Raw genomic sequence first — 24,372 nt, forward strand, 5'->3', positions numbered from 1 at the left:
TATGAAAAGAATATGGCATTTCCAATGTACCGCCTCTTGGGCCCTCTTTGGATACCTCCTTGATCAGCCAAACATTCCCTCTCCTGGCAAAAAACTAGTGACACTCTTATCAGCTGTGGGGAGGAAAGCTATTCTTCAACAGTGGATACACGTTACTCCCCCTTCCCTACTCATGGCTACCTCTAGACTGCTCTTTCTCTCTACCATGGATTGGTTGGAGACATCTCTTGATAAAGAGACTCTAACCCCCGCATTGTTCCAATGCTGGCGGAAGTTCATACATACACTGCTCACATCCACCAAACTTGCCATTCAACAAAGCTTCCATTACACCACATGGTACTGTCATCAACTTCTAGATCATAGACCCCCCATTTTTCTGCCGTAACTCTGTACTACGGATGCCCTCTCCCTACTTTCCGCACCTTCTCCCCTTTTCTTCCCTTCCTCCCCCATCTTACTCTATTCCCCCTCCAATTTCTCTTAGACCTCCAGTACTTGCATCTTTCTCTTTTCTTTGCTCAGATGTTCTCTCCATGGATGGGTCGATGACCCCCTGGCCTTGGCGGACAATGTTTTTGTTGTATTTACCTTCTTTTTGTTTTGTGTGTTTTTAATATATGTTGCGCGTCCTCCATGTTGTAGGATGCCTTAATATAACTACAGTTTTAGTATTATTTTAGACCTGTTACGATTTTGTAGAAGTATATTTCTACCTCTTTTTGTACTACTTTTACTAGTTATGTCCTGGTCACCTTTCTAGTAAATGTGATATATGTTTGAAAATGGAAAATGTGAGGTATGTTTGAGACTATGCAGTTGCCCTCCTGTATCTCTTTACTTATGTGTTTTTAGTCCTATATATCGGGCTCTGTACCTGTTATCTATACTATCCATTTTGGTTTGTACCTATACCTCAATAAAATATATTTTGGAAAAGAATATGGCCTCAAGTCAAATCAGTCCTAGCCCTATGGGATCTGAATCTGATACTGAACTTCAGCCAGAAGGGCCAGTGAATTACAAGTGTTATGGGCAGAAAGGCCCTAACTTAATATCTTGCCAGATGGATATCTCCCATCAGAGGTGGTAGAGGCTGAGACTGTAGAGCAATTTAAACATGCTTGGGATAGGAATATAAATATCCTTACAAAGAACTAAGGTTGGGTTGGGATTACCTAAGGATAATAATGGAAAATAAAAAGGGCAGACTAGATGGGCCAAGTGGTTCTCATCTGCCGTCAAATTCTATGTTTCTATAAAGATGTTCTAAGAACAAGTACAGCTTCTTTACCAAAGATAGTGTCAGCGTTTCATTAAACCAGGATATTTTTTATTTATTTATTTATTTTTCCCTCATCTTTCCCACAATTTAAAAGTGAGAAGGAAGAAAAGCTGCATATGCTGAACTTATTTCAAACACTTTTTGTCTATTTCGATAATAGTGAAAAACTTTTGGAAAACAAAGTATTTGTTTTACGTCTAGGCATGAAGAAAGGTGGTGCACCCACTATTGCCAGGTGGATCAAGGAAATTATTTTTGTGTATGAGGAAAGTGGTCACAAAGTTCCAGAAAATCTGAAGGCACACTCAACCAGTGTTGTTGTTACTACCTGGGTTAAGGTTGCTTTGGTATCATCGAAAGACATGTACAGTAGCCACCTGGCCGTCTGTTCACACTTTCTTTAGTCACTATGCTCTGGATTTGGCTGGATGTCCTTATAGGGGCATTGCGATTAATGAATAAAATTGGGCCATTAAGCATGAATTCCTGTCTGTTGGACTATTTGTTACCCTCCCTATATTATTATGCTTTGGTATATCCCAGAGTAATGGCTGCCATGAAGTAGTGTTGAAGAAAATAGCAAATTATATTTACTGATAATTTTGTTTCTTCGAGATACTTCATGGCAGCCTATAATATACCCTCCCTTTTTAGTGTGTTTTTTCACAGGAACCAAATATGAGGAGACACTCAAAAGACTGCGGAGGAAGGGGAGGAGTAACTCTATATACCCTAAGTGGGTGGTCCCTGAAGTATGAAAAAACTTTCTCTCTAGAACTAGGGGAATATGATGCAATCCAAGAGTAATAGCTGCCATGAAGTATCTCGAAGAAACAAAATTATCGGTAAATATAATTTGCTATTTTAAGTAATGAATTAAGTAATAAATTCTGGAAAATGCTGTACTATAGGGCACAATTGTATTTTACTATTACAAAGTAGCAGGTCCACTTTTGTTATATTTATTAACCATTATTTATATAGCGCACACACATTGTGCAGTGCTTTACAGAGACATTTCACTTTAGTTTTTATCCCAGTGGGGCTCACGTAGACACCAGCTGTAATTTGTCAGCACCCAGTTAACCTAGCTGTATGTTTTTGTAGTGTGGGAGGAAACCCACCCAAACATGGGGAAAACATACAAACTAAACACATAATATTCATGACCGAGTATTTAACTAATGGCCTCAGTACTGTGCAGTAGAAATGCTAACCACTACACCAACCATACTGCGTATTCTTCTTTAGAGAACAACTGAAAAGATAATAATTAATTACAAAATGTATCTACTGGTATGTATAACATCACAGGATAGAAGCATCCATGCCCTAAGGCAGCTATAGCAGAACTTCCCAAGTGTTCCCTCTTATGAAAAAAATAATCTCATTCTCAAATTAAAAAAGAAAGAAAATAAAGTAATTATTAACTTTAATTTCATTTATTTTTCCTATGCAAGGATACTCTGTTTTGTTGGAAGATGCTATGCAACACAAAATGTGTAAGCATTAATATGAACAGTCTAAAATGTGGTCTAGAATGCAGGCTATCCTGGGAGGGTTAGTGAACGATCTGTTGAATTTACAGTGATTAATATATTGAATGCACAAATATAGAGCTGAATGTGTTCTATATTAATCAGAGCGACACACTGTTTTTATAACACATATTGTAATAGTTCTGTCCAATGTACAGACTATAATTGCTACTAGGGAATATGTATTATTACCTAAGTTTGGGTCCACAAGTGAACATTATGAACAATAGGAGAGATTGAGTTGGTTATTCTTAAACCTAATGCCTGCTCCTGTGCCACACAGTTAATGGACTGGCATGATCACAGTTAGACCTGAACACAACAAGTGCAATGTCTGATAGCTCATACTTGTTTCAGTTATCAATGTATCTAAAGGTACACAGTTATTTTACATAAAATATCCTAGGTATACTGTATATAACTAACTATGAATATTTCAAAGTAACTTCTATTGTCTCGATATTAGACTTTACACCCTTGACAACAGAAAGCATTAGGTGATGTATCTTTAAAATGTGTATGAATGTACTGCTTATAATACATGCGGCCTGATACTGGTAACAACAAGAAATATTCAGTATAGAAGAAGGATGCTTTTGTTATTGGTACAAAATCTGCAGTCAAATACTACTGACCAGTTTATAAACCTGCAACGCCATTACAATTTGTATAATGTGGGATTAAAGTTTAATTATTAAGAGTGAGGATACAATAGAACTTGTGCAGTTATAGGCCCGGGATGTAATGGGAGCCGATAATGCTGGCCAGAAAAGTATTGCACCGCATCGGACATTACAAATGTGCGTCTATTTACCGGAACTCAGGCAAGGTAATGGCGTGCGTAAATTTCCCATCTTTAGCGTCTCTGATCTGAGGTGTCGCGGTAGACAGACTAGAAAACGTCCGATACTTACAGACCAATCGAAATGCGTCTTAAATGTATGTGCATCATTTTCTGACCTACCGGAATGCATTTTTTAGTATATAAGGTCCACAGTGTGAGAGAAAGTTACCCTTTGGTCCACAGAAGTTGCTTGACTGAAGCATCACACACCCTCTATTAACCCCACACCCTCCATTTTGTCCTTTGAAAGTTTGTAGGTGTTTTGCAGAAGAGCAGATGGTTTAAGGGTGAGGAGATAGCAATGTTTGGCATTTTCTGAGTAAGCATGGCTTCCAGGCAAGTGGTTAGAAAGAGGAGGAGGAGGCCATGTTCCAGCAGCAGCAGTCTGTGTCTGACATAGAGGCAGGAGAGGAGGAGGAGGTACAGGAGACTGCTGTGGGGGAGGAGGAGGATGAAGAGGCTGGGACATTAGCACATGGCAGGACCAGGGCTGTGCACAGTGCAAGGTATTAGTTTGAGGAGAACTCTCTAGTCCATGCCATAGTGCAGGTGTACCCATGCCTTCTGGGTGAACAGGCATACAGGACCCGCCCCGGAAGAAGGTCATGTGGAGGTCTATCCAGGACGCAGTCAATGTGGTCAGCTCCTGCTGTCAGGACCTGAAAAATGTGATGAGATATGGCGACATCAAGAGGGTCCTGAAGGGCAAGATGGCTGAGTAGTGCCGCCAGAGTCTTGGGACAGGAGGAGGACGAGCCCCACAAGTCCACTACATGGTCTTCGGGGAGTTCAAGCAAATCGTCCCTCCAGAGGTCCTCCCAGGAATGCATATAGTGGACACGGACCGCCCAGTGTTCCCACTTTGTCTTGGTAAGTTAACATAAACAGTTGTTTATCATAGGAACACCTTTCACACTTGATGAAAGATTTTTTTTCCCTCTACAGCTGCTGTACGTCCGCATAGAGCTCCACCAAAGAGGCGGCGGCAAGAGACAAAGAGGAGGCTGATAAGTGTCTTTTAAAAACACACTTTACACACACTTTACACACATTACACTCATTATACAGTTCTGCGGCTATATGTAAGGAAAGTGTATACCCACTTACCCTTCTTTAAAATACAATTGTGGGATATTAAGGCTTGCAATCATGACATTAATCAAGGTGGGCACAACCACATAATGGTCCTACCTTAAACTGATATGTGAAGTTGTGTTTTTGTTAAACAGGGACCCCTGAAAAGAGATTTCACAATCCATGTATACATTGTAAAGTTAAAGTACTGTAATTCAGTCAGCTAACATGGTTTTTAAGCATGTGCATTGGTAGGTGTTTCAGATTAGTGTATGTTGTTTTTAGTTCCCATTACAAGTGTATTTTTGTAATCTTTTTGATTACTTTTCAGGACCTTCTCATGTGCTCCCTGCACCGCTGCTTCCCCCATCACCAGCTGCTCTGGGTCTGCCACTTCCAGGGCTGGTTACTTATTAAATGGAAGATGAGGAGGAGGATGACGACACCACCTTCATCCTCACTCCCGTGGAGCATACGCCCAATGTGACACCGCCACAGCAGTTGCAACCACCACCGGCCAGGCCACAGCCCAACATTCCCAATGTGGAGGAGATTGCCATCTTCCTCCACCAATTGCTTGAACGCCACATGGCATTTATGGAACGCCAGACCAGCCAGCTGGACCTACATTAGGTGGTAAATGTGGCATATGAATAAAACTGTCAGTGGCACAGGGCACCCATACCCGGATGGCCTTGCAGATCAATATCCGCCTGCAGGAATTGACCCAGGCCACACAGGAGCAGACAGAGGTGGCCTGGGTTCAACTGCAGGCAACCGTGGGAGTACACTAATGCCATCCGGGAGCAAACCCAGATGTTTGCGGCCCAAAGAGCAGGCCATAAAGGGCCAACCTCAACAACGGCCAGCTCCTTCCACTCTGGAACACAGAGTGGCTCACCAGTCTCTCCCGCAAGGCGTAGTGCCTGCAGGGGTGGGGGACATCAAGGTGCTTCCTATTCCTAGTAATATTTCTTTGTTTTCTTTCTAACAATTGTATATGATGTTGACATTTGTGTCCATTTTTTCAAAACTGAGTAAAGTATCCTTTCAAAAATTGTGTTTTTCCAAAAACAAACGTTAATTTGAAAGTCAAATTTATTTTTACCCCTAATGTGTTGTCATTGTATGCTTAGGTAGATACACTATTTAGGGGGTACAATAAGGGAATTGTGTTTTGTTGCACATATTTAAAACATGATTTAGTAAGTACATTTGTCGTAATGGCTGAATATAAAGTCCTTTTACACATAAATGTATAAAATGTACCTTCCTACATCTTTGCTGCAGTCGGGCTAAACAGACGCAATGTTCATGTTTTTGCACATTTAACCCCTGAAAATGTGTATTGGCAGTTGTACTAAGTCGCAGAAGCAGTTCCAGCTGAATCCAATGATATGTGACATGCCTATATTCTGTGTATAATTTCCAAATATTCCACGTACTGTACTTGTTTTTTGTTTTAACACGCAAACAACGGGCATTTTGCCGATATTGGCTCCCATTACATCCCAGTCATAATATTTAATACCTAAATCAAATGTTACAATGATTAGAATAATTGCACACATACCATAAAATGATAATTGGGAAATACCTTGCTCCTTTGGGGAATTTTAATCATAGTGCATATATAATTAGATACATGTGTGTTAGAAGGAAGAGCAAAGACGTCTATCTAGTAGCTCACACTGATTTTATTGCAGTAGAAATTATAGACAATAATGTGTCTGGATTGCTAGAACATAATGTGTAACACAGAGTAATAGGGAACACATGAAGTAAAGATGAGTCCCAAACTGAACAGTGGGGTATAAGACCCCTTGACAGAGGTCCACATAAATTAACCTTCAAATAGGTTTACTAAATGTATATGTTTAACATTGGAAAAAGTTAATGCTTGTGGTAAACAAACTTCACTCTGCTCACCGCAGAATATACAATCCTATTTCTGAGTATAAATTACAAAATGAAAACATATTTAATATATCTGATACTATAAACATATTACATACTGTGAAACATTTACATTGGACTGTGAATATTCTAATTAGAAATTGGGTACACGGGAGGAACATAACAGAAAAGAGTTACAAATGACTACGTTGTAAACTACTTTATAGTTTCTGTTCTCCTATACCACTAATATATGTAATAATGTTGATTTCTCTAACGTCCTAGTGGATGCTGGGGACTCCGTCAGGACCATGGGGAATAGCGGCTCCGCAGGAGACAGGGCACATCTAAAGAAAGCTTTTAGGATCACATGGTGTGTACTGGCTCCTCCCCCCATGACCCTCCTCCAAGCCTCAGTTAGGTTTTTGTGCCCGTCCGAGCAGGGTGCAATCTAGGTGGCTCTCTTAAAGAGCTGCTTAGAAAAAGTTTTTTTAGGTTTTAAATCTCAGTGAGTCCTGCTGGCAACAGGCTCACTGCATCGAGGGACTTAGGGGAGAGATTTTCAACTCACCTGCGTGCAGGATGGATTGGAGTCTTAGGCTACTGGACATAGCTTCAGAGGGAGTCGGAACACAGGTCATCCTGGGGTTCGTCCCGGAGCCGCGCCGCCGACCCCCCTTACAGATGCTGAAGATCGGAGGTCCGGAAACAGGCGGCAGAAGACTCTTCAGTCTTCATGAAGGTAGCGCACAGCACGGCAGCTGTGCGCCATTGTTGCTACACACTTCTCACTGACCAGTCACGGAGGGTGCAGGGCGCTGCTGGGGGCGCCCTGGGCAGCAATATTAAATACCTTTAGTGGCAAAGAATACATCACATATAGCCATTAAGGCTATATGTATGTATTTAACCCAGGCCAGATTTCTCAAAACCCGGGAGAAAAGCCCGCCGGAAAAGGGGCGGAGCTTATTCTCCTCAGCACTCAGCGCCATTTTCCTGCTCAGCTCCGCTGTGAGGAAGGCTCCCAGGACTCTCACCTGCACTGCACTACAGAAACAGGGTAACAAAGAGAAGGGGGGCATAAATTGGCGATATTTATATATTAAAAGCGCTTATAACAAAAACAACACCTTTTAGGGTTGTTTATATACATTTATAGCGCTTTTGGTGTGTGCTGGCAAACTCTCCCTCTGTCTCCCCAAAGGGCTAAGGGGGTCCTGTCTTCGATTAGAGCATTCCCTGTGTGGCTGCTGTGTGTCGGTACGTGTGTGTCGACATGTATGAGGACGATGTTGGTGTGGAGGCAGAGCAATTGCCGGTAATGGTGATGTCACCCCCTAGGGAGTCGACACCGGAATGGATGGCTTTAGTTATGGAATTACGTGATAATGTTAGTACATTACAAAAGTCAGTAGACGAAATGAGACGGCCGGAAAACCAGTCAGTACCGGCTCAGGCGTCTCAGACACCGTCAGGGGCTGTAAAACGTCCCTTACCTCAGTCAGTCGACACGGGTACTGACACAGATGAATCTAGTGTCGACGGTGAAGAAACAAACGTATTTTCCAACAGGGCCACACGTTATATGATCACGGCAATGAAGGAGGCTTTGCAGATCTCTGATACTGCTGGTACCTCAAAAAGGGGTATTATGTGGGGGGTGAAAAAACTACCTGTAGCTTTTCCAGAATCAGAGGAATTGAATGACGTGTGTGATGAAGCGTGGGTTAACCCAGATAGAAAACTGCTAATTTCTAAGAAGTTATTGGCATTATACCCTTTCCCACCAGAGGTTAGAACGCGCTGGGAAACACCCCCTAGGGTGGATAAGGCGCTCACACGTTTATCAAAGCAAGTGGCGTTGCCGTCTCCTGATACGGCCGCCCTCAAGGATCCAGCGGATAGGAGGCTGGAAACTAACCTGAAAAGTATATACACTCATACTGGTGTTATACTGCGACCGGCAATAGCCTCAGCCTGGATGTGCAGTGCTGGGGTAGTGTGGTTGGATTCCCTGACTGAAAATATTGATACCCTGGATAGGGACAGTATTTTATTGACTCTAGAGCAATTAAAGGATGCGTTTCTTTATATGCGAGATGCTCAGAGGGATATTTGTACTCTAGCATCAAGAGTAAGTGCGATGTCCATATCTGCCAGAAGAAGTTTATGGACGCGACAGTGGTCAGGTGATGCGGATTCCAAAAGGCATATGGAAGTGTTGCCATATAAAGGAGAGGAATTATTTGGGGTCGGTCTATCGGATCTGGTGGCCACGGCAACTGCCGGCAAATCCACTTTTTTACCTCAGACCCCCTCCCAACAGAAAAAGACACCGTCTTTTCAGCCGCAGTCCTTTCGCTCCTATAAAAACAAGCGAGCAAAAGGACAGTCTTATCTGCCGCGAGGCAGAGGAAAGGGTAAGAGAGGGCAGCAAGCAGCCCCTGCCCAGGACCAGAAGCCCGCCCCGGGTTCTACAAAGCCATCAGCATGACGCTGGGGCTTTACAAGCGGACTCAGGAGCGGTGGGGGGTCGACTAAAGATTTTCAGCAATCAGTGGGCTCGCTCACAGGTGGACCCGTGGATCCTGCAGATAGTATCTCAGGGTTACATGTTGGAGTTCGAAAGGTCTCCACCTCGCCGGTTCCTAAAGTCTGCTTTACCAACGTCTCCCTCAGAAAGGACGACGGTATTGGAAGCCATTCACAAGCTGTATTCTCAGCAGGTGATAGTCAAGGTACCCCTCCTACAACAGGGAAAGGTATTATTCCACGCTATTTGTGGTACCGAAGCCGGACGGTTCGGTAAGACCTATTCTAAATCTGAAATCCTTGAACCTGTACATACAGAAATTCAAGTTCAAGATGGAGTCACTCAGAGCAGTGATAGCGAATCTGGAAGAAGGGGACTTCATGGTGTCCCTGGACATAAAAGATGCTTATCTGCATGTCCCAATTTACCCCTCACACCAAGGGTATCTCAGGTTCGTGATACAAGACTGTCATTATCAGTTTCAAACGCTGCCGTTTGGTTTGTCCACGGCCCCTCGGGTCTTTACCAAGGTAATGACCGAAATGATGGTTCTTCTACGAAGAAAAGGCGTATTAATTATCCCTTACTTGGACGATCTCCTGATAAGGGCAAAGTCCAGAGAACAGCTGGAAGTCGGTGTAGCACTAACCCAAGTAGTGCTTCAGCAACACGGGTGGATTCTGAATCTTCCAAAATCTCAATTGACCCCGACAACACGTCTGCTGTTCCTGGGAATGATTCTGGACACGGTTCAGAAAAAGGTGTTTCTCCCGGAGGAGAAAGCAAGGGAGTTATCCGAACTGGTCAGGAACCTCCTAAAACCAGGAACTGTGTCAGTACATCAATGCACAAGAGTCCTGGGAAAGATGGTGGCTTCTTACGAAGCAATTCCATTCGGCAGATTCCATGCACGAACATTTCAGTGGGATCTGCTGGACAAATGGTCCGGATCGCATCTGCACATGCATCAGCGGATAACACTGTCACCAAGAACAAGGTTGTCTCTCCTGTGGTGGTTGCAGAGTGCCCATCTGTTAGAGGGCCGCAGGTTCGGCATACAGGACTGGGTCCTGGTGACTACGGATGCCAGCCTACGGGGCTGGGGAGCAGTCACACAGGGAAGAAACTTCCAGGGTGTATGGTCAGACCTGGAGACGTCTCTTCACATAAATATACTGGAGCTAAGAGCGATATACAATGCTCTAAGCTTGGCAAAACCGCTGCTTCAGGGTCAGCCGGTGTTGATCCAGTCGGACAACATCACGGCAGTCGCCCACGTAAACAGACAAGGCGGCACGAGAAGCAGAAGAGCAATGACAGAAGCTGCAAGGATTCTTCGCTGGGCGAAAAATCATGTCATAGCACTGTCAGCAGTGTTCATCCCGGGAGTGGACAACTGGGAAGCAGACTTCCTCAGCAGACACGACCTTCACCCGGGAGAGTGGGGACTTCATCTGGAAGTTTTCCACATGATTGTGAACCGTTGGGAAAAACCAAAGGTGGATATGATGGCGTCTCGCCTCAACAAAAAACTGGACAGATATTGCGCCAGGTCAAGAGACCCTCAGGCAATAGCTGTGGACGCTCTGGTAACACCATTGGTGTACCAGTCAGTGTATGTGTTTCCTCCTCTGCCTCTCATACCAAAGGTACTGAGAATTATTCGGAAAAGGGGAGTAAGAACAATACTAGTGGCTCCGGATTGGCCAAGAAGAACTTGGTATCCGGAACTTCAAGAGATGCTCACGGAGGATCCGTGGCCTCTACCTCTAAGAAGGGATCTGCTTCAGCAGGGACCTTGTATGTTCCAAGACTTACCGCGACTGCGTTTGACGGCATGGCGGTTGAACGCCGGATTCTAAAAGAAAAGGGCATTCCAGAGGAAGTTATTCCTACCTTGATTAAGGCTAGGAAGGAAGTGACCGCACAACATTATCACCGCATTTGGAGAAAATATGTTGCGTGGTGTGAAGCCAAGAAGGCCCCAACGGAAGAATTTCAATTGGGTCGATTCTTACATTTCCTGCAGGCAGGATTGTCTATGGGCCTCAAATTGGGGTCTATTAAAGTTCAAATTTCGGCCTTATCAATCTTCTTCCAGAAGGAATTGGCTTCAGTGCCTGAAGTACAAACTTTTGTCAAGGGTGTACTACATATACAGCCCCCGATTGTGCCCCCAGTGGCACCGTGGGATCTAAACGTAGTTTTGGATTTTCTCAAATCTCATTGGTTTGAGCCTCTCAAATCTGTAGATTTGAAGTATCTTACATGGAAAGTAACCATGCTACTGGCCCTGGCTTCAGCCAGGAGAGTTTCAGAGTTGGCGGCTTTATCGTACAAAAGCCCATATCTGATTTTCCATTCGGACAGGGCAGAACTGCGGACACGTCCTCATTTTCTCCCTAAGGTGGTTTCGGCTTTTCACTTGAACCAGCCTATTGTGGTGCCTGCGGCTACTAGGGACTTGGAGGACTCCAAGTTACTGGACGTTGTCAGAGCATTAAAAATATATATTTCAAGGACAGCTGGAGTCAGAAAATCTGACTCGTTGTTTATATTGTATGCACCCAACAAGATGGGTGCTCCTGCGTCTAAGCAGACGATTGCGCGTTGGATCTGTAGCACAATCCAACTTGCACATTCTGTGGCAGGCCTGCCACAGCCTAAATCTGTAAAGGCCCACTCCACAAGGAAGGTGGGCTCATCTTGGGCGGCTGCCCGAGGGGTCTCGGCATTACAACTTTGCCGAGCAGCTACGTGGTCAGGGGAGAACACGTTTGTAAAATTTTACAAATTTGATACTCTGGCTAAGGAGGACCTGGAGTTCTCTCATTCGGTGCTGCAGAGTCATCCGCACTCTCCCGCCCGTTTGGGAGCTTTGGTATAATCCCCATGGTCCTGACGGAGTCCCCAGCATCCACTAGGACGTTAGAGAAAATAAGAATTTACTTACCGATAATTCTATTTCTCATAGTCCGTAGTGGATGCTGGGCGCCCATCCCAAGTGCGGATTGTCTGCAATACTTGTACATAGTTATTGTTACAAAAATCGGGTTATTATTATTGTTGTGAGCCATCTTTTCAGAGGCTACTTCGTTTGTTATCATACTGTTAACTGGGTTCAGATCACAAGTTGTACAGTGTGATTGGTGTGGCTGGTATGAGTCTTACCCGGGATTCAAGATCCTTCCTTATTGTGTACGCTCGTCCGGGCACAGTACCTAACTGAGGCTTGGAGGAGGGTCATAGGGGGAGGAGCCAGTACACACCATGTGATCCTAAAAGCTTTCTTTAGATGTGCCCTGTCTCCTGCGGAGCCGCTATTCCCCATGGTCCTGACGGAGTCCCCAGCATCCACTACGGACTATGAGAAATAGAATTATCGGTAAGTAAATTCTTATTATTACTACTTTTAACCACATTTTTCTAACTAAATTAGCATGTCTAAGTATGTTGTTGTTGGTGTGTGGGTTTTTTTATAAATATTTCACTAGCCAAATAGACAATGCTTGGCATGTATTATTTGTTAAGGAATATCAATAAAATGTAAGTTTTAATATTTTCTTTCCCAACGTGTTTAGAATGGGTTCTAGTGGTCTTACATTCAAAAAACATTTCCACTTATTGGGCCTTATTCAGATGTGGTCACTTACGGATTTTGGCCTAAAATTGGCTGTGATTGAATCCCGGGATTGAAGCTTTCAATCCCAGGATTTTGGGATGAGCCACCAAATGCCTTTTTTCAATACAGGGCAGAGCTGAGCATCTTCAGCAGATGACTCAGATGCTGCCCGGCTCCCTCTGCCTTTGGCTGTGCACAGTGTGATGTGATGTCAGAGGTCACACTGGGCCACTGGCCGGACCTCCCACACCCACAGATCACCTTAATGCCCACAACCCTTCGCAAACCGGTCCGCCCGACCACCCACCCTCCCGTCTAGAGGATTGAAAAATATTGTGGGGGCTGGGGTGGGATGGTTTGTTGAATATTTTTAAAGCACCAACCCACACCCAGGAATCCCGGGATTGATCGTTTTTCAATCCTGAAACCCGGGATTGAAAAAACTGCCCAGATTTGGCCACCCTATGGTTACTACATTTATGCAGTTGACTGATTATCACCCAACTGTGCTTATGTCTTAGTCACAGTGTGCACACGTGGCAATTGAATTGCGATCAAATGCAACTGTGCATGCAGTGAGGATTTGTTCGTGAATGACTGACTGACTTGTGGGAGGTATCTGGGAGTGGCAGCAAAAACACGGGCAATTTGTGACCATTTTCGGGGTGTGTATCTGCCTATATTTGCAATCCCATATGCAGAAAACATGGTCCCAGCATCTCCGTTACCACAGAAATTCTGCGTAACCATAGGGTTATCAAAGGATCTGTGACATCTGCTTCGGACTTGTAATCAATACAGTACATTTCAAGGCAGCTACAACATTAGCATATTTTCACATGGTAGCTACGATTGTATTAACGACCACATCTGAAACTGACAAAGTAATAGACTTTTTCAGAACCAAACACTATAATACTGCTATATGACCACTGTTTATGTGGGAGAAAATAAGTCGCAAGAGACAAAAATAATCTGCATGTTCCAGTACTGCTATAAATTGGAGATTCTCCATTCCTCACTCGCCACAGAGAGCTTCTGGTTGGGGAATATGGGCTGTTCATCAAAGAAGGGGCAAACTAAACATTGTGTAATCACTTATGTTATGTTCTTTCTAGACTTGGAATGCTTGTGAGATTATGTATACCACCCTGTGTATTCTCAGGTTCCTCAAAACAAACTATTAATTGAGATCTGTAGTATCCCAAATTGAACATTACCCTGTTGTCCAAATTATCATGAAATTGTTAGTCTATGTTTTTGTTTAATATTATTAATAATTACCTATATAGTACTAGCATATTCCTTTGAGATTTACAATTTGGAACAAAACAGTACTAAAACAAGGCTGGTTAATAGACAGCAAACAGATACAAATGTGTCCACCAACATCTATCCTCCCCGCATGTTAAACAGTTCTTCTATTGGCATGGAGTGACTTGGTAGCGCAGAGTGCCTTTTTTTTTTCCTGCAACTTTTTCAATTGAAATGCATCTTATTCGCAAAACAATGTGAACAGGACACACAAACCGCTTTCATTAAAATGGCATGCCTATCTTCTGTAGATAGGCATGCTGCATATCATTTAAATCAGCAGAGTGTCTGTACGTCTTATGTGCATAGTTGTGCGAATAAGACGCACAACGCTAACAGTTGCACAGAACCTGTCCGCTCACACACGCCAGGCATCTCCTGCTGCGTGACGTATTGAGGCAAGATGCATGAGGACATATCTGTAAGAGGGCCCTATTTACAATCTGTAGGGATCAAGCAATAACTTAGGAGCCTGGGGGGAGGGTTTACCTAGAAACTACGGGTCGTGCAGTGAGAATAGTGGGGATGGCGGTAGTAAACAAAATGGGGGAGAAGTTGGGGGGAGGGTAAGAGCAGCCGGCAAGGGTATTAACATGGGTACTAAAAGAGGTTTTACCAAAGAACTAACTAATAATGATTACGGGTCATCATTGCTACATAAGGTGAATGATGTCCCTAATGCAAGGGGAAATACTTATCTTAGTTGTATGTATATGAACGCTAGAAGCCTTACTGGTAAAAAGGGCGAACTAGAAATACTTGCAGCAAGCAAACAGTATGATGATATAGGCATTACTAAAACTTGGTGTGACGAATCTCATGATTGGACAGTCAATCTAGAGGGCTATATGCTGTTTAGGAGAGACAGACTAAATAAAAGGGGTGGAGGGGTGTGTCTTCCCGTATATCCGGTTTTAAAAAATGGTTGTACGTAAATTTATGCAGGAGGGGACTGTAGACACTGTTGAGACGTTATGGGTAGAAATTGCATGCGGGGAAAAAGGAATAAAAAAGTCAATATTGGTTGTATGCTACAGGCCGCCTGGTATTAATGTATCTGATGAGGAATTGTTGCTGAAGCAAATTGAAAGAGCAGCAGGAGTAGGTGACATAGTAGTGATGGGAGATTTTATCTATCCAGAGATAAACTGGAAAAACGATTCAAGTGACACTGCTAGGGGTAATATGTTTTTAAACACACTTAATGATAACTACTTAGTTCAACTAATTGAGGAACCTACCAGGTACAATGCAATCTTAGACCTGGTATTAACAGACAATGGGGAATTGGTATCAGGTATTAAGGGGGGTACTCACGGGAGAGATGTGTGCTGAGCGATCTTAACACAGACCGCTCAGCACACATCTCTCACCCCGCTCAGCACAGCGCGATGTGCTGAGCGAGGGGGAAAGCCGACGGGGGGCCGCTCACTTCACACAACGGTGAAGTGAGCGACCCGCTAGATTGAGCCTGCATGCAGCTCAATCTAGCATCGGCGATAGCGATGCGCGGGGCCGCGCATCGCTATCGCTGGAGGGCATACACACGGCAGATCCGTGCTTAAAATCTAAGCAATCTAGCAAGATTGCTTAGATTTTAAGCACGGATCTCTCCGTGTGTACCCCCCTTTATAGTAGGGGAGTTGGAAAAAGATTTGGGGGTATTCATTGATAATAGGCTTAATAACTGTACACAATGTCAAAACGCAGTAAAGAAGGCAAGTAAGGTGCTAGCGTGCATAAAAAGGGGAATTGAGACAAGGGACTCGGATGTAATCATGCCGCTGTATAAGGCATTGGTACGTCCGCACCTGGAAAATTGTGTTCAGTTTTGGGCACCATTGTATAAAAAAGACATCAGTGAACTCGAAAGTGTTCAAAGGCGAGCTACTAAATTGATTAAAGGCCTAGAAGGACTGGACTATAAGGAAAGACTACTAGGCTGAATATGTATACACTAGAAAAGAGGCGCCTAAGAGGAGATATTATTAATATCTTCAAATATGTAAAGGGACATCACAAAGAGTTATCAGAGGAATTATTTATTAAAAGAACACAGTTTAGGACACGTGGGCACTCGCGAATGGAGGAGAGAAAGTTCCGAACGCAATGGAGGAAAGGGTTCTTCACTGTTAGGGCAATCAGGATGTGGAATTCCCTGCCAGGGAAGTTGGTAATGGTGGACTCTGTAATTGGATTTAAAAAAGGAATGGATACATTTCTGAATGAAAAAGCTATCCAAGGTTATAATACTTAAAATATCAACGTGGTTAATCCGGGGGTAACATGAGTTATAGTAGCTAACTAGTCATAAAACATTATTTAGCAAGTATGTAGAATCACAACTTAAAACAGGTTGAACACGATGGGCAATTTGCCTCTATTCAACCTCAAGTACTATGCTGCTATGCTATGCTAAGCCCATAGGAAACAACAACCACAATATGGTCACATTCAATATAAGTTTTTATAAACAGTCCTATACTGGCTCAACTAGGACTCTAAACTTTAGCAAAGCCAACTTTGAAATGATGAGGGAAACTTTGAGGGATATTGAATGGGAAGGTTTGTTCCTAGGGAAAAATACTACGGAGAAATGGGATGTATTACAATCACTGCTAGCTAAAAATACTCTCAAATTTATTCCTACGAGCAGCAAAAAAAGGAATAAAAATCATAAACCGATGTGGCTTAATAAAAAGATAAAGGAACTTATGGGCAAGAAAAGGCGAGCATTTAAAAAATACAAATCTGACGGGAATGCAGAATCATTCCAGCACTATAAGGACTGTAACAAGATATGCAAAAAAGAAATAAGAGTGGCTAAAGTAGAAACTGAAAAACTAGTAGCAAAGGAAAGCAAAGCGAATCCCAAAAAATTATTTAAATACATTAATAGCAATAGATTAAAGAAGGAGGTATAGGCCCTTTAAAAGACAAGTTGGGAGTCTTAATCAAAAATTATAATGACATAGCGGACACACTAAATGTGTTTTTTTCAACAGTATTTACTAGAGAGGACCCAATTCAGAGACTAACACACAATCTCAATAATGAGAATATCCCACTGATAGGTACTTATTTAAGTGAGGAGGTAGTCTGTGACCGATTAAAACATTTAAAGATTAATAAGTCACCGGGTCCCGATGGAATTCACCCAAGGGTTCTAATGGAGCTTCACTCTGAACTTGAAAAATCGCTATTTTTGATCTTTAAGGATTCAGTTATATCAGGTATGGTTCCCAAAGACTGGCGTATAGTGGAAGTAGTGCCTATATTCAAAAAGGGAAATAAAGCTGAACCGGGTAATTATAGGCCAGTTAGTCTTACATCTATAGTGTGGAAAGTACTGGAAGGTATTCTAAGGGATAGTATTCAGAAGTTCCTTGAAGCCAGTAAAGTCATTAAAAGCAATCAACATGGATTTGTGAAGGACAGATCCTGTCAAACCAACTTACTTGGCTTTTATGAAACAGTAAGTGCAAACCTCGATCAGGGTAAAGAGGTGGATGTAATCTTTTTAGACTTTGCCAAAGCTTTCGACACAGTACCACACATGCAACTTATCTACAAGCTACAAGAAATAGCGCTAGGAAGCACAATATGCACTTGGGTCAAAAATTGGTTAGATAATAGGTAGCGGCGCGTTGTGGTCAATGGATATTTTTCAAATTGGACTGAAGTGTTAAGTGGTGTGTCACAAGGCTCGGTATTAGGACCGCTATTGTTCAACATTTTCATTAACGACCTAACAGAAGGTCAAGAGAGCATGGTGTCAATTTTTGCAGATGATACCAAATTGTGTAAGGCTATAAATATGGAGGAGGATGCTGAGTCTCTTCAGAACGACTTAGTTAAATTAGAAGCATGGGCAGCCAAATGGAGAATGCGCTTCAATACAGACAAGTGTAAGGTAATGCACTGTGGTAGCAAGAACAAAAATAACACCTACATACTGAATGGGATAAAATTAGGGGATACTGTACTGGAAAAGGACTTAGGTGTTCTCATAGATAGCAAACTAAGCAGCAGTACCCAAAGTAGGATTGCAGCAAAGAAGGCTAATAAGATATTAGCATGCATAAAACAGGGAATTGATGCAAGGGACGAGGGTGTTATACTCCCGTTATATAAATCACTAGTGAGGCCACACATTGAATACTGTGTACAATTCTGGGCACAATACTACAAAAAGGATATCCTGGAGCTAGAAAAGGTTCAGAGGCGGGCGACCAAACTAATTAAGGGCATGGAGACGCTGGAATGCAAGGAAAGGCTTGCAAGACTAGGCATGTTTACACTGGAAAAGAGGAGACTAAGGGGACATGATCAACATCTACAAATATATAAGGGGACAATACACAGAGCTTGCGCGGGAACTGTTTTTGGTTAGATCAACACAGGACTCGTGGACACTCGCTCAATTTAGAGGAGAGGAGATTCCGCACAATACGGCGTAAGGACAATACGCGTTTGGAATTCCCTGCCTGAGGGAGTTGTAATGGCGGACTCAGTCAACACCTTTAAGAATGGGTTAGATAAATTCCTAATGGATAAGGATATCCAGGGTTATGGTGCATAGTCACGCACTATAGTTACTATAAAAAGAGGAATAAAACGTACAGCTGACATCAGCATCAGTCAAAATTTTAGACCAATTAATCCTCAAATAGACTGAACTCGATGGACAATTGTCTTTTTTCAACCTTAGATACTATGTTACTATATAGATTCTCTTAGATATTGGAGTACTTTATTTTACTGTGTATGAAAGGACAAACAAGGCATGTATCTTCTTCACTATAAGTGCCATTTTTACTGGCATGTTCTGTTTTAATATTGATCTCAAAACGAAATATATATCCTTGTGTATGCTCTGAATCATCATAACATTATGCTTACTATACCAGTGTCTCAATTGCAGATTTCTTCTTTTAACAACCTCTTTTTCTTCTTAAACCTATTTGTTACAAAATGTGCATTCAGTAAAAAGCATTGTAATGTAGAAAGACGGGATATTGTCTGGGACAAAACGTTCTAGGAAACAATTTCAAAACATGTTCCATGGATAGCTGTATACCTGCTGTGATAAATATTGGAACCATTGGTTTCCTTAAATAACATATTTTATCTATTTCTTTTTGCTAACCATTACAGGTGTGGCAGTGTGGCGGGACTCTTGAGATTCACCCATGTTCTCATGTTGGACATGTTTTTCCGAAGAAGGCCCCTTATGCCAGGCCAAATTTTCTGCAGAACACTGCACGTGCTGCTGAAGTGTGGATGGATAACTATAAGGAACATTTTTACAATAGGAACCCACCTGCCAGAAAGGTATTGGAAAACCATTGTATAGCCTCTAAATAAACGTATTACTGGGGATTAACACATCACCAGTTTATTCCTATATCTTTTGCACATATCTTTTCAAGTTTTCTCTTATGTTTGAGTGGGTAATTTATTAAAGGTAGCACCAGCCCAGCCCTACAGGCCAACGTCTTCTCTTTATTCTGTGCTAAGTGTTTTAGTAGACTATAATTTCCCTTGCATGGCATCTGTGGCAGTGTCATGAGAGGTTCAATTTAAAGCTTACATTTCAAATGTAGACTACTGCCACTTTAAACTACCAGTTTCTGAGGGATACGTTTGTGACCAGCGGTCAGGGATCCCAACATCTGAAAATCCCGCCGGTCGGCATGCCGACCAACAGGGACTATTTCATCTCATGGGTGTCCACGACACCCATTGAGTGCGAATAGAACCACCGAGCCCACAAGGGCCTTCATTGTACTCATCCGGGATCCCACCGTCTGTATTGTGTCCGGCGGTATCCTGACTTCCGGTCACAGATACCCATCGTGTTTTTGAAGCCCTATTGTATTAAAGGCTTAAGGAAGGTGGGTAACCAGTTCATACTATTGGCTAAAACTGCCATCCTGTTTACAGTGCAGAATTTAAAATATTTGCTATAAAAGCCTGTAGTAGCATTATAGTGAGTGGCTAAATTATTGTGAAAATGCTACAATACATTCTTGGCTTTACTAAGCCATAAACCCTTTCTCAAATACTGGAGTTCTTTGCTTTACTGTGCAAGAAGGACCCTTAAAATCATGTTTATTTTCTTTCACAATAAGTAACACATTCACTGTCCTTTCCCTTTTTTACTCTGGACTTTATTTTATATAATATTTCTTTTTATAGAACCATGTATCAGCTTCTGTGCTTCACTCCAGTCGCTTCCCCTCTACTCATGCGCAGATAGTCATAACTTTGCGCTACAATGTCTTCCCCAGCAACAGTGATGGCACTGGTTCCAATAGGAAAGCCCTCACACACCTGCTGCTGTTTGCTAACAGGACTGTGATGTGAGAAGAGTTGGAGAAAGATACATTTTGTTACAGTTGCAGACGCAAAAGAATGTTAAAAACATTTTTATCTGAAACATTTTATTGTGCAATCAGTGATCACACAAACCCAGAGTATGATACTAGGTCCGCAAAACGCCAAAAAAGAAAAAAAATAGTGTTAATTAAGATTTCCAGATCCCTTTTAATAATTATATCAAATCTACAGTAATAACTGGTGCTATTAGGTTATCTTGTGTTCTGCGTTTTTTTTTTTTTTTTTCTTAATTGAGTCAATATGATAGTAAGGTTTTTCCAAAAATGTCATAATAGAAAATTATCTAAAAATAAATTAAGGTTTATATACAGTATGTCTCTTACCTTGGATAAGTTTTAAATAGATGTTCTTAACCAAACTCATTAAATAAAAACAAAAAAGAATATTAGTCAGTTAAATTGTTAAAAGAAGAAATTTGGCAAAACAGATTTGTCAGATTAATGCTTCCATATATATAGGAATATATTCTGCTGTGTTAGTTGTAATAATAATATTATTCATCATATAGTGCATTTCTACAGCAGGACTTAGTCACTTTACAGACATCAAAAAACGTAATACAGAGTATTACAGAAAGAAGAAAACATACCAACAATTAACATAATGGGAATAATAAAAATAATGTAGGGTTGGTGCAGCCATTTTGGGTGATAACTTGTACAGATCATGTTGAAGGGGGGGGGGGATTCAATTAGGGCCATTTTTTCACCTACTGGGGCAGATGTGTTAACCTGGAGAAGGCATAAGGAAGTGATAAACCAGTGATATGTGTAAGGTGATAAAGGCACCAGCCAATCAGATCCTGTTAATTTACATATTGGAGCGATTGGTGCATTTATCACCTTGCACATATCACTGGTTTATCACTTCCTTATGCCTTCTCCAGGTTAATATATCTTCCCTATTGTTTGCTATTTTTTATTTTTATTATTATTTTTTTTAGGGTGAATGGGGATTCACCCTATTCAATAGCAGGGCCGTTTTTTCATCTAGGCAAAAAAATTATCAGGAGTGAAAAACTTGTGGATCGGCAAATCCACATGTTTTTGCTCCTGCGCCAGTGAAAACGTGGGCTGTGTTTTGACTATTTTGAGGCATTTTTTGCCAATGCCTTATCGATTAAAAAAAAAAGTGAAAAGGCATTGGCGAAAATGCCTTCAAAACGAGCGCAAATGGCCCACAATTGAATATGTAAAGGGAGTGTTTCAATGGCTCTGAAATTATTGGAGCTAATTGAATACCTGTATTTCCCACCCCTGAAAGTTAGCAGACGAGGCAGACATTTTGGGTGCGCTATATATTTTATATTTCTCATACGTCCTAGAGGATGCTGGGGACACTTCAAGAACCATGGGGTATAGACGGGATCTGCAGGAGACATGGGCACTTTAAGACTTTTAAGGGGCGTGAACTGGCTCCTCCCTCTATGCCCCTCCTCCAGACTCCAGTTTTAGAATTGTGCCCAGGGAGACTGGCCACACACAGGGGAGCTCTACTGAGTTTCTCTGAAAAGACTTTGTTAGGTTTTTTATTTTCAGGGATGCTGCTGGCAACGGTCTCCCTGTATCGCGGGACTTAGGGGAGAGAAGTCAGACCTACTTCTAATGAGTTTAAAGGCTCTGCTTCTTGGCTACAGGACACCATTAGCTCCTGAGGGTTTGGAACACTAGGTACGCCTAGGGGTTCACTCCCAGAGCCCGCCGTCACCCCCCTTGCAGAGCCAGAAGTCAGAAGACAGGTGAGTAGAAGATGATCAGAAGACTTCAGTGACTGCTTTCTGAGGTACCGCACAGCGATCGCGCTGCACGCCATGCTCTTACACACAGCAGCACTACAGGGGGGGGGGCGCCCTGGGCAGCATAAAATCCTCTTTTTAAGGCTGGCAAGAGTGGATTGGAGTGCCTGGGCACATGATCTCTACCCCCGCCAGTAATATATATTAAGAAAATATGGGCTGAAGCGTGCCATTAAGGGGGTGGGGCTTAGCTCTCAGCTCTCACCAGCGCCATTTTCTCTTCACAGAAGCTGCAGAGACGCTGGTCCTCTCCTCCAAACACTGCTGTACAAGTAACAGGGTGTAAAACGGGAGGGGGGGGGCACATAATTTGGTGCAAATATAAAAGGGCTACTGGTCTGGGGCTTTATATTAGAGTTTCAGATCTGGGATTGAGCGCTGGGTTGTGAGCTGGCAAACTCCCTCGGTGTTTCTCTGACAGGCTTTACTGTGGGTCTGTCCCCTATTTGCCCAGTGTGTCTGTGGGTGTCGGTACACGTGTGTCGGCATGTCTGAGGCTGAGTGCTCTTCCCAGGAGGAGACTGTGGTAGGGACAGAATCGGCTGTGGGAGTGACCCTGTCGGCACCGCCGACTCCTGATTGGGTAAATGTGTTGAATGCCTTGAATGCTTATGTGGCTCTTATTAATAAGAGATTAGATAAATCTGAATCTCAGAAACCGACATGGAAGAAATCTGTGGAGGATGTGTTATCACAGGTCCAGACCCCTTCGGTGTCACATAAACGTTAATTTGCTCAGTTGACAGACACAGATACCGACACGGACACTGACTCCAGTGTCGACTATAGTGATACCAAATTAGACCCAAAATTGCCGAAGAACATCCAGTACATGATTGTGGCAATAAAAGACGTCTTACATATCACGGAGGACCCTGCTGTTCCTGATACTAGGGTCTGTGTGTTTAAGGGAAAGAAACCTGAGGTAACATTTCCGCCCTCTCATGAACTGAATACCTTTTTTGAAAAAAATGTGGTTAAATCCTGACAAAGTTTCTGATTCCCAAAAGGATTCAGGTGGCGTATCCATTCCCCTCTGGGGATAGAGATAAGTGGGAATCATCTCCCATTGTGGACAAGGCTCTATCACGGTTGTCTAAAAAGGTGGCTTTACCGTCCCCTTTATGGATCCTGCGGATCGTAGACAGGATACTACGTTAAAATCCATTTACGTCGCCACAGGTACGCTGCTCAGACCAACCATTGCATCGGCGTGGGTGAGTACTGCTATTGAAAAATGGGCAGATAACTTGTCATCTGATATAGATACCCTAGATAGGGATAGCATCCTGTTAACTCTGGGTTATATCAGGGACGCTGCGGCCTACCTAAAGGAGACTGCGAGAGATATTGGCATTTTGGGATCAAGAGCCAATGCTTTGGCAATTTCAGCTAAACGAGCATTGTGGATTCATCAATGGAATGCTGATGCTGACTCTATAGAGTCTCTCCCATATAAAGGTAGTGTCTCTTGTTTGGTGAGGGTCTCACTGATTAGGTATCTATGGCTACCGCGGGTAAGTCGTCATTTTTGCCTTATGTTCCTCCACAACAAAAGAAAGCTCACCACTTTCAGATGCAGTCCTTTTGGCCAAATAAATACAAAAAGGGCCGAGGTTATTCTTTACTTGCCAATAGAGGAAAAGGTAAAAGATCTCCGGCCGTGGCAGGTTCCCAGGAGCAGAAGTCCTCCCCGGCTTCTGCTAAATCCACCGCATGACGCTGGGGCTCCTCTGCGGGAGTCCGCCCCGGTGGGGGAACGTCTCAGGCTCTTCAGTCAGTTCTGGGCTCGTTCGGCCCTGGACCCATGGGTTTTAGAAATAGTGTCCCAACGGTAGAAACTGGAGTTTCAAGACGTGCCCCCTCACCGATTTTTCAAATCGGCCTTACCAGCTTCTCTTCCGGACAGGTAGGTTGTAAGCGATGCAATACAAAAGTTGTGTCTAAGTCAAGTCATTATCAGGGTTCCCCAGTCACAACAGGGAGAAGGCTTTTACTCAAGCCCGTTTGTGGTTCCGAAACCGGACGGTTCGGTCAGACCAATTCTGAACCTAAAGTCCCTCAATCTT

At 42.8% G+C, this 24,372-nt stretch overlaps 1 protein-coding gene across 1 annotated transcript in view; it reads left to right on the top strand.

Moving 5' to 3' along the window:
- The window catches only part of GALNT4 (polypeptide N-acetylgalactosaminyltransferase 4), a 297,723-nt gene that overhangs the window by 241,954 nt on the left and 31,397 nt on the right, over nt 1-24,372 (top strand). Inside the window, exon 7 of the mRNA XM_063922806.1 lies at nt 19,264-19,440. Coding sequence (XP_063778876.1) covers nt 19,264-19,440 — 177 coding nt within the window. The remainder of the gene's footprint in view (nt 1-19,263; nt 19,441-24,372) is intronic.

Source organism: Pseudophryne corroboree, chromosome 5 (assembly GCF_028390025.1).
Source record: "Pseudophryne corroboree isolate aPseCor3 chromosome 5, aPseCor3.hap2, whole genome shotgun sequence".
Classification (NCBI taxonomy): domain Eukaryota; kingdom Metazoa; phylum Chordata; class Amphibia; order Anura; family Myobatrachidae; genus Pseudophryne; species Pseudophryne corroboree.